The sequence below is a fragment of the Oryctolagus cuniculus genome, chromosome 10 (genome assembly GCF_964237555.1).
Source record: "Oryctolagus cuniculus chromosome 10, mOryCun1.1, whole genome shotgun sequence".
Taxonomy (NCBI): domain Eukaryota; kingdom Metazoa; phylum Chordata; class Mammalia; order Lagomorpha; family Leporidae; genus Oryctolagus; species Oryctolagus cuniculus.
The window spans coordinates 51676311-51690036 of NC_091441.1; the positions used below are offsets into that span (position 1 = coordinate 51676311).

Genomic DNA, 13726 nt, shown 5'->3' on the forward strand with positions numbered 1-13726 from the left:
CTCTTAGAGTTTGTTAGCTACAGAGCTACGTGACCTGTATTCAGTGTTTATCAGACTGCCCTTGGGCTTTGATGTAGCTGACACACAGCATTCCTCTGATGAACAGAACCGGCTAAATTTAGTCTGTCTGAAACTATGCAATACAGTTGGCTTTAGAAGCTTTTTGGAAAAAAAAAAAGGCATTGCGCCATGGCTTAAGAATTAAATCTGTTCATAAAAAGATATTATATATAACATTTCCTTGAATTTTTGTTTACTTAAAAATGTGTTGATTCCAGAAACAGTATCACTGGAAAAAAACACATGGGGGAAAGAAATAGCAGTTTCAGAAGTGTTAGTATATATGGTATCTCATTGATATTATTGAAAGGTAATGTAGAATTTGGTTAATACATATGTTTATAGGATAACATAAATTTCAGAACTGATTTTAAAGAAAAATGAAAAGCTCAGAAATAATGTAAGCTTCCTTAGATGAGATACTTCAGAATGTTCAGAGCAAAATGGAATTAAAAGTGCTTATTTTGGTGCAAAAATATTTTTGAGGTCCATGTGTAGTTTTTTCATAATACACATTTTTCACATAATGATCCATTTTCTTTCCTATTTATCTATTTTAAGTTTAGTCATGAGAATAGTATCTCTTAGACCACCATATACTTATTAGTTCCCTTTTGCTGGTTTGAATTTTTAATCTGAAAGTACCTTTCAGATTTTATTTTGTTTTAGTAACAACAGCAAAAACCCATGACCTCCATTTTTGGTGGAATATTCTTCACATTTAATATAAAAATATTTTTACTTTCTAAAGACACATGTTATTTTTATTAACTGAAAGAAAATATTATACAGTTAGCAGCAATGGAAGTTAATTAAAATAACAGGACAGAGGCTGGCACTGTGGCGTAGCAGGTAAAGCTGCCTCCTGCAGTGCCAGCAACCTATATGGGTGCCGGTTCAGGTCCTGGCTGTTCCACTTCCAGTTCAGTTCTCTGCTATGGCCTGCAAAAGCAATAGAAGATGGCCCAGGTCCTTGGGTTCCTGCACCTGTGTGGTAGACCCAGAAGAAGCTCCTGGCTCCTGGCTTTGGATTGGCTCAGCTCTGGACATTACAGCCATTTGGGGAATAAACCAGCAGATGGAAGATCTCTCTCTCTCTCTCTCTCTCCCCCTCCCTCTCTCTCTCACACTCTTTCTCTCTTTCTGCCTCTGCCTCTAAGTAGCTCTGCCTTTCAAATAAGTAAATAAATCTTTAAAAAGATACAACAGGACAGTTTGTTACTAAAATTACTAATTAGCATCCTTAGGTAGTGTCTTTTCTAGGTAATTGTATTGGTTGGTAGCTTTGGCATCTATGGATGAAAAGTGTTAAAAGCAAAAGAAAGGAGCAAAAGAGGCAAAGTAACTTGGGTTATAGAAGATTAATTTGTGACTGATCATATAGGAAGGAAATGATGTTTCAGTGACTGTTTTCTATTTCTGCTAAGACTTGCAGCATTGATGGCCCACACCCAGAATGGAGGTAGGAATGAAGACATAACTGCTTTTCAGTTTGTAGTCAGGAGAAAGCTTTTGCCAAATCCACATTTAGCTCACAGGACATATCATTTTTAGAACTGGAAGGGTAATGCAAGTGCAGGTTAGCTAGTTAGGAATTTTGTGACTTTATATGGCAATACCTTTAATTAGAATTTTGACTTATCCAAGTAACTTTCAAACCTAAGACCCAAGAAGCATTTGTGCAGCAGTAGTGTTACTGTTAACATCACATTTTGGTTCTTGTGTAAGGCCATCTGGAGTACTTGTCTATTGTTTTATTTTTATTTATTTATTTTAGACAATCTAAGACAATGTCATTTTTTTTTTGTAAAATAATTATTTATTTATTTGAAAGGTAGAGTTACAGACTGAGAGAGGGAGAGATGGAGAGATATCTACTGTAACTCCCCAAGTAGCTGCAACGGCCATTGCTGGGCCAGGTTGAAACTAGGAGCCAGGAGCTTTATCTGGGCATCCTATATGGATGCCGGGGCCCAATCACTTGGTCCATCTTTTTCTGCTTTCCCAGGCCATTAGCAGGGAGCTGGATCACAAGTGGAACAACTCATACCTATAAGGGATGCTGGTGTAGCAGGAGGCAGCTTAACCGCTTCTCTACAATGTAGGTCCCAACTTGTGTAAGTCAGAGATTATCAACTAGTTATGACCCAAGTTTTCCTCAGAATATGATAGACCTTCCAAAACAAAAGAGTTATAGTTAAGTTTAGGAAAAATTGGAAGGCCAGTAACTTATGTTTTCCTTATTTATTCCTCATAGCATTTAGTCAGCCATTTTGTGCAGTTTTGTCTTTAGGCTCTTATTAGCTTTGTTTTCAATACTTTATAATCTAAGTTGCAGTTACTTATATCATGTTTATCTTAAATTTTAAGTATTTGAAAAGCAGACAGAGAGATAGAAATAGAGGTGAGATAGAACTCCTGTCTGCTAGTTCACTCTGCAAATGCCTATAATAGATGGGCCAAAGCCAGGAGCTGGGGACTCATTCCAAGTCTCCCATGGGAGCGCCAGGGATCCAACTGCTGCTGTCTCCCCTAGGGCGTGCATTAATGGAAATGCTGGGGCTTAAACTCAGACACTTCTATATGTAATTTGGATGTCCCAAATCTTAACTGCTATGCCATGTGCTCTTCAGTCTTGGTCAAGTAACATCATTCCTAAGTTCCTTTTTTAAAAAAGTGATGGATGTTTTTTAAAACACTTGACAACACATGCCTGTGGAACAAGAATTAAAAGGTACCCAGGCTGTCATGGTGGCATAGCAGGTAATGCTGCTGCTGAGACACTGGCATCCCATATGCATGCTTGTTCATGTCCTGGCTGCTCCACATCCGATCCAGCTCCCTGCTAATGTGCCTGAGAAAAGCAGCAAAAGATGGCCCAAGTTCTTGGGCCCCTGCACCCACGTGGGAGACCCAGATGAAGCTCCTGGCTGCTGACTCTGGCCTGGCTCAGCTCTGGCCACTGTTGCCATCTGGGGAGTGAAACAGCAGATGGAAGATCTCTCTCTTGCTGTCTCTCTGTCTCTGTCTGTCTCTTCCTCTCCCTCTCACTTTGTCGCTTTCCTTTCAAATAAATAAAACAATAGCAATTTTTAAAAAATTTAAAAAACAATGAAAAGGTGCCAGAGGGCATATAGCTCTTACCTTTACGAATCATTTTGTTTTAGAGAAGTGGGGCTTGCTGGATTAAAGCTTATATGCATTTTAAAATTGGACGATTTTGCCAAGTTGCTCTGTTATGAAAATGGTACTTATTTCATTTGTGTTCCCTCAACAATGTATGAAAATACTACTTTCTTCATGGCTGAATCAAAACTTTTGATTTTTGAGAATCTAAAAGATGAGAATTCCTTCTTATAATTTCAATTTGTCTTTCTTGTTATAAGAGAAGCAGTGGGTCTTTATGTTTGTAAATCCTTTCGTGGTTTTTATGTAAACTCAGAAGTTCCTGTCCTTTGCCCATGTTTTTACTTGTGGTCTTTTACTTTTATGTTAAATAATTAATTTGGTCTGTGATATTTCTGGTACTTTTTTGTTCAATTTTATTTTATTTTTTAAAGATTTTATTTATTTTATTTGAATTAGAGTCACAAACAGAAAGAGGGAGAGACAGAAAGGTCTTCCTTCCATTGGTTCACTCCCCAAACAGCTGCAATGTCCATCGAGAGCCAAGAGGCCCTTCCCTCCTCACCCCCGTCTCCCATGTGGGTACAGGGGCCTAAGGACCTGGGCCATCATCCGCTGCTTCCCCAGGCCACAGCAGATAGCTTGACTGGAAGTGGAGCAGCTGGGACTAGAACTGGCGACCACATGGGATGCTGGCCCTGCAGGTGGAGGATTAACCCACTGCGCCAGGGCATAAGCCCCTCAATTTTAATTTTAGGTAATTTATCAGTCTTCTATGGCTCTCTATTTTTTTTTTTTTTTTTTTGCTTAAGAATGCTCTTGCAAATCAAGATTATTTGAAAAATTCTTTTTGAAACTATCTTTTATGATTTTTTTTCTCTTACTGTTTTTTAACATTTAAATTTTTTTAGCCATCTGGAATTAGTTTTAGTGGAAGGGATGAAGTGCGAATTTAACTTGTTTTTTTTTTTTCTAGATTTCTGCCTAGTTGTCACAACACCATTTATACAATTAGTTTTCTGATGCCCACTGATATTTAATATCATGACAGTTGTCATTTACTGAATTATGTATTGGAGTCTATTTTTAGACTATACTTGCCCATTAATTTGTTAGTTTGTTAATTTGTGTGCCAGTACTGCACTCTGGTTTTCTATGTTTTGCTCTCATTTTTTTTTTTTCAAAGATTTATTTATTTATTTGAAAGGCAGAGAGAGAGAGGTCTTTCATTCTCTGGTTCACTCCTCAATTGGCCACAACAGCCAGAGCTGCACTGACCCGAAACCAGGAGCCAGGAACTTCTGGGTCTCCCACTTGGTTGCTGAGGCCCAAGAGTTGGGCCATCTTCTGCTGCTTTCCCAGGCCATTGCAGAGAGCTGGATCAGAAGTGGGATGCTGACAATGCAGGCAGCAGCTTTACCTACTATGCCATGGTGCTGGCCCTGTTTTGCCCTTTTATAAAGTTAGGCTCTCTACTGTTCTTTAGAATGTTCCTGGCTTTTTTTAGATCATTAGTTTCTTTCTTTCTTTCTTTTTTTTTTTTTTTTTTTTTTTTGACAGGCAGAGTTAGACAGTGAGAGAGAGAGAGAGACAGAGAGGAAGGTCGGCCTTCCGTCGCTTCGCCCCCCAAATGGCTACTATGACCAGTACCCTGTGCTGATCCGAAGCCAGGAGCCAGGTGCTTCCTCCTTGTCTCCCATGCGGGTGCAGGGCCCAAGCACTTGGGCCATCCTCCACTGCCTTCCCGGGCCACAGCAGAGAGCTGGGCTGGAAGAGGAGCAACCAGGACAGAACCTGGCACCCCAACTGAGACTAGAACCTGGGGTGCCGGTGCCGCAGGTGGAGGATTAACCTAGTGAGCCGCGGTGCCGGCCGATCATTAGTTTCTTAATCTGTGAAATAGATGTAACATCTACCTCATGTATTTACTGTTATTTGTGTCAGCCATTTACTTTGCTATTGATCAAGTACTCAAATTATTGTTTGATACTATTATTATAATATAAAAAATTAAAAACTTTTAAAGACACTTTTATATAGATCATCTGTTTAACTTTGATATTTTGGTCCTTATCATTTTCTTCAAAGGGCCTAACCATATGCCTATGCAGGGACCTGGACCTAATCAACTCAATATGACAAACAGTTCCATGAATATGCCTTCAAGTAGCCATGGATCCATGGGAGGTTACAACCATTCCGTGCCATCATCACAGAGCATGCCAGTACAGAATCAGATGACAATGAGTCAGGGGCAACCAATGGGAAACTATGGCCCCAGGCCAAATATGAATATGCAGCCAAACCAAGGTAACTAAGCTTTATATCCTTCTTGACTACTGTGCTCTATTAGCCTAGGAAGTTTTTGGTGAGTTAGCAGATTCATAAAAATATGAATTTGAAGTGACATTCATGCCCTAAAAAAGGGAACATGGAAATAGATAGTAGTTTAAATCTCATTGTTTTTCTTTACCCTTAGAAATTAAATGGCTATATTTGACTTTTTAAGCTGATTTATTTTTATATCTTTTAGATAGTTATTTAGGATTCTATATTGTATTTAAAAATGTTTATATATTTATTTGAAAGATAATGATAGAGTCGGTAGGGGGAGAGAGAGAGGTTGATCTTCCATCTGTTGGCAACAGTTGGATCTGGTTCAGGCCAAAGCCAGGAGCCAGGAACTCCAGCCACATTTCTCACATGGATGACAGCAACTAAAGTAATTGGGCCATCTTACACTGCCTTCTCAGGTACATAAGCAAGAAGCTGGATCAGAAACAGAGTAGTTGGGACTCCAACTGGCTCTCTGATAGAGGATGCCAGCATGGCAAGCAGTGGCTTAACCTACACAGCAGTACAGCCCCTGTATTGCTTTTTTAAAAAAAGATTTACTTATTTATTTGAAAGTCAGAGTTAGAGAGAAGGACAGACAGAAAGGGAGAGATCTTCCATCTGTTGGTTCACTGCCCAAATGGCCACAATGGCCAGGATTGGACCAGGCCAAAACCAGGAACCAGGAGTTTCATCCAGGTCCCCCATGTGGGGACAGGGGCCCAAGAACTTGGGTCATCTTCCACTGCTTTCCTAGGCACATTCACAGGGAGCTGGATTGGAAGTGGAGCAACTGGGACTTGAACCAGCAACCATATGGGATTCTGGCGCTGCAGATGGTAATTTAACCCTCTGTGCCACAGCACCAACCCCTATATTGCTTCTTCTTCTTCTTCTTCTTCTTTTTTTTTTTTTTTTTAATAAGATTGACTTGTTTACTTGAAAGACAGACTTACAGAAAGAGATCTGTTGCTTCACTCCCCAAATGGCTGCAATGGTCAGGGCTGCGCCAGGCCAAAACTAAGAGCCAGGAGCTTCTTCTAGGTCTCCTATGTGGGTGGGGTTGCCTGCTGCTTTCCCAGGTGCATTAGCAGGGAGTTTGATTGGAAGAGGAGCAGCCAGGAAATGAATTAGCACCATTATATAGGATGTCAGTGCTTCAGGCTGTGGCTTTATCTGCTGGACCAGAGTCCCAGCCTCCCTGTATTGCTTCTTAAAGCTTATCACTGAATAACCAAGCAGTTTGGTTCAGAACTAGGAAATACAGAAAATAAAAATTCTTTTTAAAGATTTATTTATTTATTTATTTCAAAAGCAGATTACAGAAAGGCAGAGGCAGAGAGAGAGGTCTTCCATCCTCTGGTTCATCCTCCCCAAATGGCTGCATCAGCCAGAGCTGTGCCGTTCTGAAGCCAGGAGCTAGGAGTTTCTTCCGAGTTTCCCACATGGGTGCAGGGGCCCAAGGAGTTGGGCCATCTTCTACTGCTTTCCCAGGCCATAGCAGAGAGCTGGATCGGAAGTGGAGCAGCCAGAACTCATACTGGCGCCCATATGGTATGCCAGAGCTGCAGGTGGCGGCTTTATCCTCTACGTCATAGCTCAGTCCCCAAAAATAAAATTTTATCTGTGTAGACTCAACCTCTTAAAAAACACTGTCGTGTGGTTTAATTTACTTAGTAAGGTTGTATTAATTTATATGAATTTCTATTGATTTATTTGGGTGTTTTCTGATGCTGTGTTTCAGTATTTAAGGTAGTGCTTAGGTAGTTTATTTTTAGTATGTTCAATGGAGGTGCTACTGTACAAGTTTATCACTGAGTAAAGTAATGCTCTGTAAGTGGTGCTCTGTTCTGGTAATTGTTAAAACATTTTGTGTATTGCCACTTTAAAGCTATTTCAGCTGCAGAATGTGAGATTAAGGATTTAAAATAGAATTAAGTATGTTTCTAATAAAATTTACTAGGTTTTGATGATTAAAAAACAGATCACTAAAGTGTACTCAGAGAAAGGAAATTAATCTATTGATAATCATTTATGATGAAATCACATTTCATGGTTTTAAAATATTAATTTAGGCACCTTATTTTTTTATGAGATATACACTAAACTGACAGTTAATATAGCTTTACAGAACTGACACTGGCTCCATATTTTCACTCAAAATTATTTGTGCCTATGATGGAATATTATCTTTTTTTTTTTTAAATTAGGTCAGTTTTAAGGTTCAAAAGCAATAGCAGATCCACATAATGCTAGATCTGAAGGGAGTTCAGATGCTTCTCCATACAGTTTGATTATGAGCAAAAAGAACCATAAAATTGATAATGATTCTGACAGCAACTATAGTAATAGTGGCACAGTTTTTAGAAACTTACAGATAAGGAAAGAGAGGGTGCGCGTGAACATGGGTGTTGCTGTCACATGGTTTGATACAACATGAGATCTGAAGAGGAAAAAATAATGCATGCAGCAAGATACATATAGGAAATAGTTACTGATTCAGAGTTGAAATGTTTATAAGAATTTTTTGTTTTAAACTTACATACCGATTACTGTTTTTTTAAATGTTGTGTTTTGGGGATCAGTGTTGTGGCACAGCCAGTTAAGCTGCTCCTTGCTTCATTGCCATTTTGTATCAGAGTGTTGGCTCAGGTCCCAAATGTTCCACTTCCAGTCCAGCTACCTGCTAATGCACCTAGGAAGACAGCAGAAGATGGCTTTATACTTTGGACATTACCCACCCATATGGGAGAGTAGGATGGAGTTCCTGGCTTCAGCCTGACCCAAATCTGTTGTAATCTTTTGAGGAGTGAACCAGCAGATAGAAGATCTCTTTCTTTCTCCCTTCCTCCCCACTTCATCAATATCTACTTTAAGTTCATTTGTAGTGTTTTTACCTGTGTCTGTGAATTAAGAACTTAAGTGTTCTCTTCAGCAGCTAAACTACTGGTTAAGCAGAATGTTTTCCTCCATGTGCACTTGAAGAACTGTTAACTTCCAAGTGAAATGTTTAGCTAGCATGTTCTTAAGTAAATTTGTGTCTTAAAAGACTGGCATAGTGTTGCTTAAATATAATAGTCAATCCAACATGTATTTCCCATGTTATTTTCAGTTACCTAGAAAGAATTCATTGATTATCACTTTGTACTGCAAGAGTAAAACCTGTGTTCAAAGCAAACCACAATCTTTCTATGTAAACTTTATTTGCATTTGGAACATTAACTCCACTGGGACTCAGAAAGCCCTAACAAGCTAGGAGGTGTGTCTTTTTTGCTCACTACTACCTACATTCCTGGTGTCTAGAAAAATGCCTTGAGGTATGCCCATACATATTTTTTCAGTTAATAGGAATTGGAACCAACTGTCATTATATGGTGGAAAGACAAAGTTTTTAAAAAATACTTATTTAATAAAGCAACAAGTATATTCATTGTAATAGGAAAAGTCAAATTAGTATAGAAGAGCTTCCTGAAGATGTATTTGATAGAATCATATTTTTCATTCTCAGGCATTCATAGTTGTGAGTTTCCTTTTTTAACAAAAGTTTACTGGTAACATTCAAATGTGAGGAGTTTCACAAATTGCCATATTTATAAAGAATATATTTTACAAGTTCCATGTGTAAAATTTTTCCAGTTTGGATTCATGTCTTAGCCCTGTGATTTATTGTGTGTAGCACTTTTGACTGTGTGTAGTACCTTTGACTGTGTCTACTTAACTAAGAAGATTAAGTGAAATGATGGATGTTTGCAGTTTCTATAACATTTGTTCATTAGAATAATCAAACTTAAAAAAACAAAGAGCATTAGTTTATCAGCTATTTGTGTAATTTCAGCCACACTAATTTCTGATTTTAGTTTTGTTCTAATAGTATTAAAAAACTCTTGATGTATTTTGCTAATGATGATGGTTATAGAGTAACACACTTTGTATTAGTGTGCCCTTTAGTTAGACTGATCCAGAGGCTTGGTTAGGGTAATAGAACGTTTTTCTTTCAGTACCAAAACTGGTCACATTCATTATATAAGTACATAGGACAAAGAATATATATCACAGCTGAGAGTGTTATATTACATTATTACACAGTGGATTATTATTACGCAATGATAAGAGATGTACTAAGCAGAAATACTTGAAATAAGCTTAGCATTTAATTGTGCTTATGTATATGGTAGAATATATGTATCTTTTTATTTTAATTTATTTGACAGGTAGAGTTATAGACAGTGAGAGAGACAGAGAGAAAGGTCTTCCTTCCATCGGTTCACTCCCCAAATGGCCGCTTCGGCCGGCACTGTGCCGATCCGAAGCCAGGAGCCAGGTGCTTCTTCCTGGTCTCCAATGTGGGTGCAGGGGCTCAAGCACCTGGGCCATCCTCCACTGCCCTCTTGGGCCACAGCAGAGAGCTGGACTGGAAGAGGAGCAGCCGGGACTAGAACCTGGCACCCATATGGAATGCTGGCGCCGCAGGTGGAGGATTAACCAAGTGAGCCACGGTGCCGGCCCTATATGTATCTTTTTGCCTCTTTGCTGTCAGTATCTATATATTTCCCTCATTCTTAAGATGTTCTTTATATGGAAGTAACATCATATTTAATAAAACTGTACCTACTTTTGATATTTCTAGTCTTATTCTTACAAATACTTCTGGAGCAAACATTTTTACCTGTATCTTAGAGTACTTGTGCAAGATCTTTGTAGGATAACTTCTAGAAATAGAATTGTAAGGATAAAATATATGGATACTTAAAATATTTGGGCAGGGGTGGGGGTTATGATATAACAAGTTAAACCACTGCCTGATAATACCAGTATCCTATATAAGTGTCAGTTGGAGTCCCGGCTGTCCTGTTTCTGATTCAACTCTCTGGGAAAGCAGTGGAAGATGGCCCAAGTACTTGGACTACTGTCAGCCTCGTGGGCATCCCGCGGAAGGTCCAGGCTCTTAGCTTCAGCCTGGCCCAACCCCTGTTGTTGTGGCCATTGGGGAATGAACCAACAGATAGAAGATTCTCTCTCTCTCCATCTTTGTCTTTGTCTTTCAAGTAAATAAATTGTTTTTCAATATTGGGGCAAGTGTTTGATATAGTGGTTAAGACACTGCTTGGAACACTGGCATCTCTTTATCATACTACCTGTGTTTGAATCCTGGCTCTGTTCCTGATTTCAGCTTCTTGCTAAATTACACCCTGAGAGACAACAGCAGGCTTAAGTACCTGGGTCCCTGTCCACATGTGAGAGACTAAGATTGATTGCTGGCTCTTGGCTTTGATCTGGCTAAGCCCTGGCTGATTTGTGATAGTGAACCAGTAGATAGAAGATACTTCTCTAGCTTTTGAAAAAATAAATAAAAAAATTTTAAAGATTTGAGAGACATTACAGATTTTTTTTTTTAAAGATTTATTTCTTATTTGTTTATTTGAAAGGAAGAATGACAGAGATGGCAAGAGAGAGAGAGAGAGAGAAACCTCCCATCCCCAAATAGCTGCAATAGCCAGTGTGGGCCAGGCCATAAGCAGGAGCCCAGAACTTCATCCAGATCTCTCGCATGAGTGGCAGGGGCCCAAATACTTAGGCTATTTTTTGCTGGCTTCTCAGGTGCATTAGCAAGAAGCTGAATCGGAAGCTGAATAGATGGGACTTGAGCCAGTAATCATATATGGGATGCTGGAGTTGCAAGTTGAGGCTTAACCCACTTTGCCACAACACTGGCCCCTCAAGTGTTTTCAATAAGCCTGTATGAAGTCAAATTCATACAGAGTATAATAGTGCTTATTTCACTACATATCCAAATGGCACTCGATTTCCTTAATCTTTGCTTAACATAGGGGAAAAGATGTAATGTTGTAAATTGTATGTCTTTGACAATTAGTAAAGTTGCATAGCTTTACATGTTTATTTGCTGTTTGCATATTTTCTAAGTATTGCCTGTTCCTATTCTGTATCCTATGGCTTATTTATTATTCATTTGAAGAAGTTTTTTATAGATTAAAATTATTCATTTTATTTGAATTTCACTTTTATGAGAAGGTTTTGTTAATTTTTAGGAAATAGGAATTTACTTTTTAACAATGGTTTGTTCCAGTGGTAAGGTTCTGAAAATTGTAATATTACTTTCATGAAAAAGTATCATTAGTTTTTTTTTTTTAATATTTATCTATTTCTTTGAAAGAGTTACACAGAGAGAGGAGAGGCAGAGAGATAGAGAGGTCATCCATCTGATGGTTCACTCTCCAATTGGCTGCAATGGCTGGAACTGCATTGATCCGAAGCCAGGAGCCAGGAGCTTCTTCCAGGGCTCCCAAGTGGGTTCAGGGCCCCAAGCACTTGGGCCATCCTCCACTGCTGTTCCAGGCCATAGAAGAGAGCTGGATAGGAAGTGGAGCAGCCAGGACTTGAACTGGTGCCCATATGGGATGCTGGCACTGCAGGTAGTGGCTTTACCCACTATGCCACAGTGCCGGCCCCTCATTAGTTCTTAATTAAGTCAGAACTTCAACTCAGTGTGCATTAAATTATAATCCAGATAGATTTTAATAATTACTGGTAAGATACTTGGGAAGATTCAGCTTCAATATTAGCACATTAGAAGGTCTGAGAGATTACATGGTAGAGAAACTAATTTGATTTTTGTAGAACTCTTTTTTGTTTCATTTCTTTTCTTGGCATATTACTTAAACTTAATGAGTGAGTGCCCTTCTCTACCAGGCATGGTATCAGGGTACTTTATTACATGCCTTCTGTAATTTGATTGATACAGTATCTTTGAGGTATGTAAATAAACAAGTAAACCTCACTTTGTGCAATTTTGATATGCATGAGTTTTGTTTACCATGGTATAGTTAAATAATACCTGTTTCCCAACAATACCATTCAGATTTCTGTTACCATAGTATAATAACTGTAATTGCATAAAATTCAGACTTAGCTGCTATCTCTAGTCCACATATCACTGCGTAGGTAACTGATGCCTATCCTAATCATGACCATTTATGCCACTTGCAGATTCTGTCTGTGATTGGTCACTGTGCATCCTTCAGTGAGTTCATGGATGTACAGCAAAGCTTGTAGTTGTGTTGCTTCCTTGGCTTCCAGTGATAACCTTACATGACATTTTGTGAATTTGAATAATTGAAAAGAGGGACTTTGTCAACAAAGATAAAAGTATAGCAAAGAAATGAAAAATGATAATTCTGGAAATGAAATTCAAATCCAATGTAAATGAAGTTTTAGAAGAAACTGCTCACTGTGGGAATGTTGACACTACTGCCATTTGAGAGACTCATAATAAGCACTACAGGTGGCTTTATGGAGGTGAATTCATTGATACAAATGAGAGAAGTGATACAAAGGATAAAGATGTCCCAGAGGAAGTGAGACTATATATTTTAAATTTCTTGGAAATATTAAGTAGAACAGACAAAAAAAAAATACTATGAGGGATAATGTATTAAGTTGTCCATTAGCAGTCAGAGCTATGCTGATCAAGTCACCATTTCTCATAGTGTCCATTTCACTTCAGGAGGTTTCCTTTTTGGTGTTGAGTCAGTTGTCACCGATCAGGGAGAACATATGGTATTTGTCCCTTTGGGACTGGCTTACTTCACTCAGCATGATGTGTTCCAGATTCCTCCATTTTGTTGCAAATGACTGGATTTCGTTGTTTCTTACTGCGGTATAGTACTCTAAAGAATACATATCCCATAATTTCTTTATCCAGTCTACCGTTGATGGGCATTTAGGTTGGTTCCAGGTCTTGGCTATTGTGAATTGTGCTGCAATAAACATTAGGGTGCAGACCGCTTTTTTGTTTATCAATTTAAACTCCTTTGGGTAAATTCCAAGGAGTGGGATGGCTGGGTCGAATGGTAGGGTTATATTCAGGTTTCTGAGGAATCTCCAGACTGATTTCCATAGTGGCTTGACCAGTTTGCATTCCCACCAACAGTGGGTTAGTGTCCCTTTTTCCCCACATCCTCGCCAGCATCTGTTGTTGGTAGATTTCTGTATGTGAGCCATTCTAACCGGGGTGAGGTGAAACCTCATTGTGGTTTTGATTTGCATTTCCCTGATTGCTAGTGACCTTGAACATTTTTTCATGTGCCTGTTGGCCATTTGGATTTCCTCTTTTGAAAAATGTCTATTGAAGTCCTTGGCCCATCTCTTAAGTGGGTTGTTGGTTTTGTTTTTGTGGAGTTTCTTGATC

General features: G+C 38.9%; 1 protein-coding gene across 12 annotated transcripts in view; it reads left to right on the forward strand.

Annotated features, from left to right (window-relative positions):
* The window catches only part of SS18 (SS18 subunit of BAF chromatin remodeling complex), a 92290-nt gene that overhangs the window by 47736 nt on the left and 30828 nt on the right, over positions 1-13726 (forward strand). For 8 of the 12 annotated variants that reach the window (XM_070050361.1, XM_070050365.1, XM_070050367.1 and 5 more), the window contains one exon: positions 5275-5496. The exons of the other annotated variants lie outside the window; for them this stretch is intronic. In XM_070050361.1, coding sequence (XP_069906462.1) covers positions 5275-5496 — 222 coding nt within the window. The remainder of the gene's footprint in view (positions 1-5274; positions 5497-13726) is intronic. 12 annotated transcript variants of the gene reach the window in all.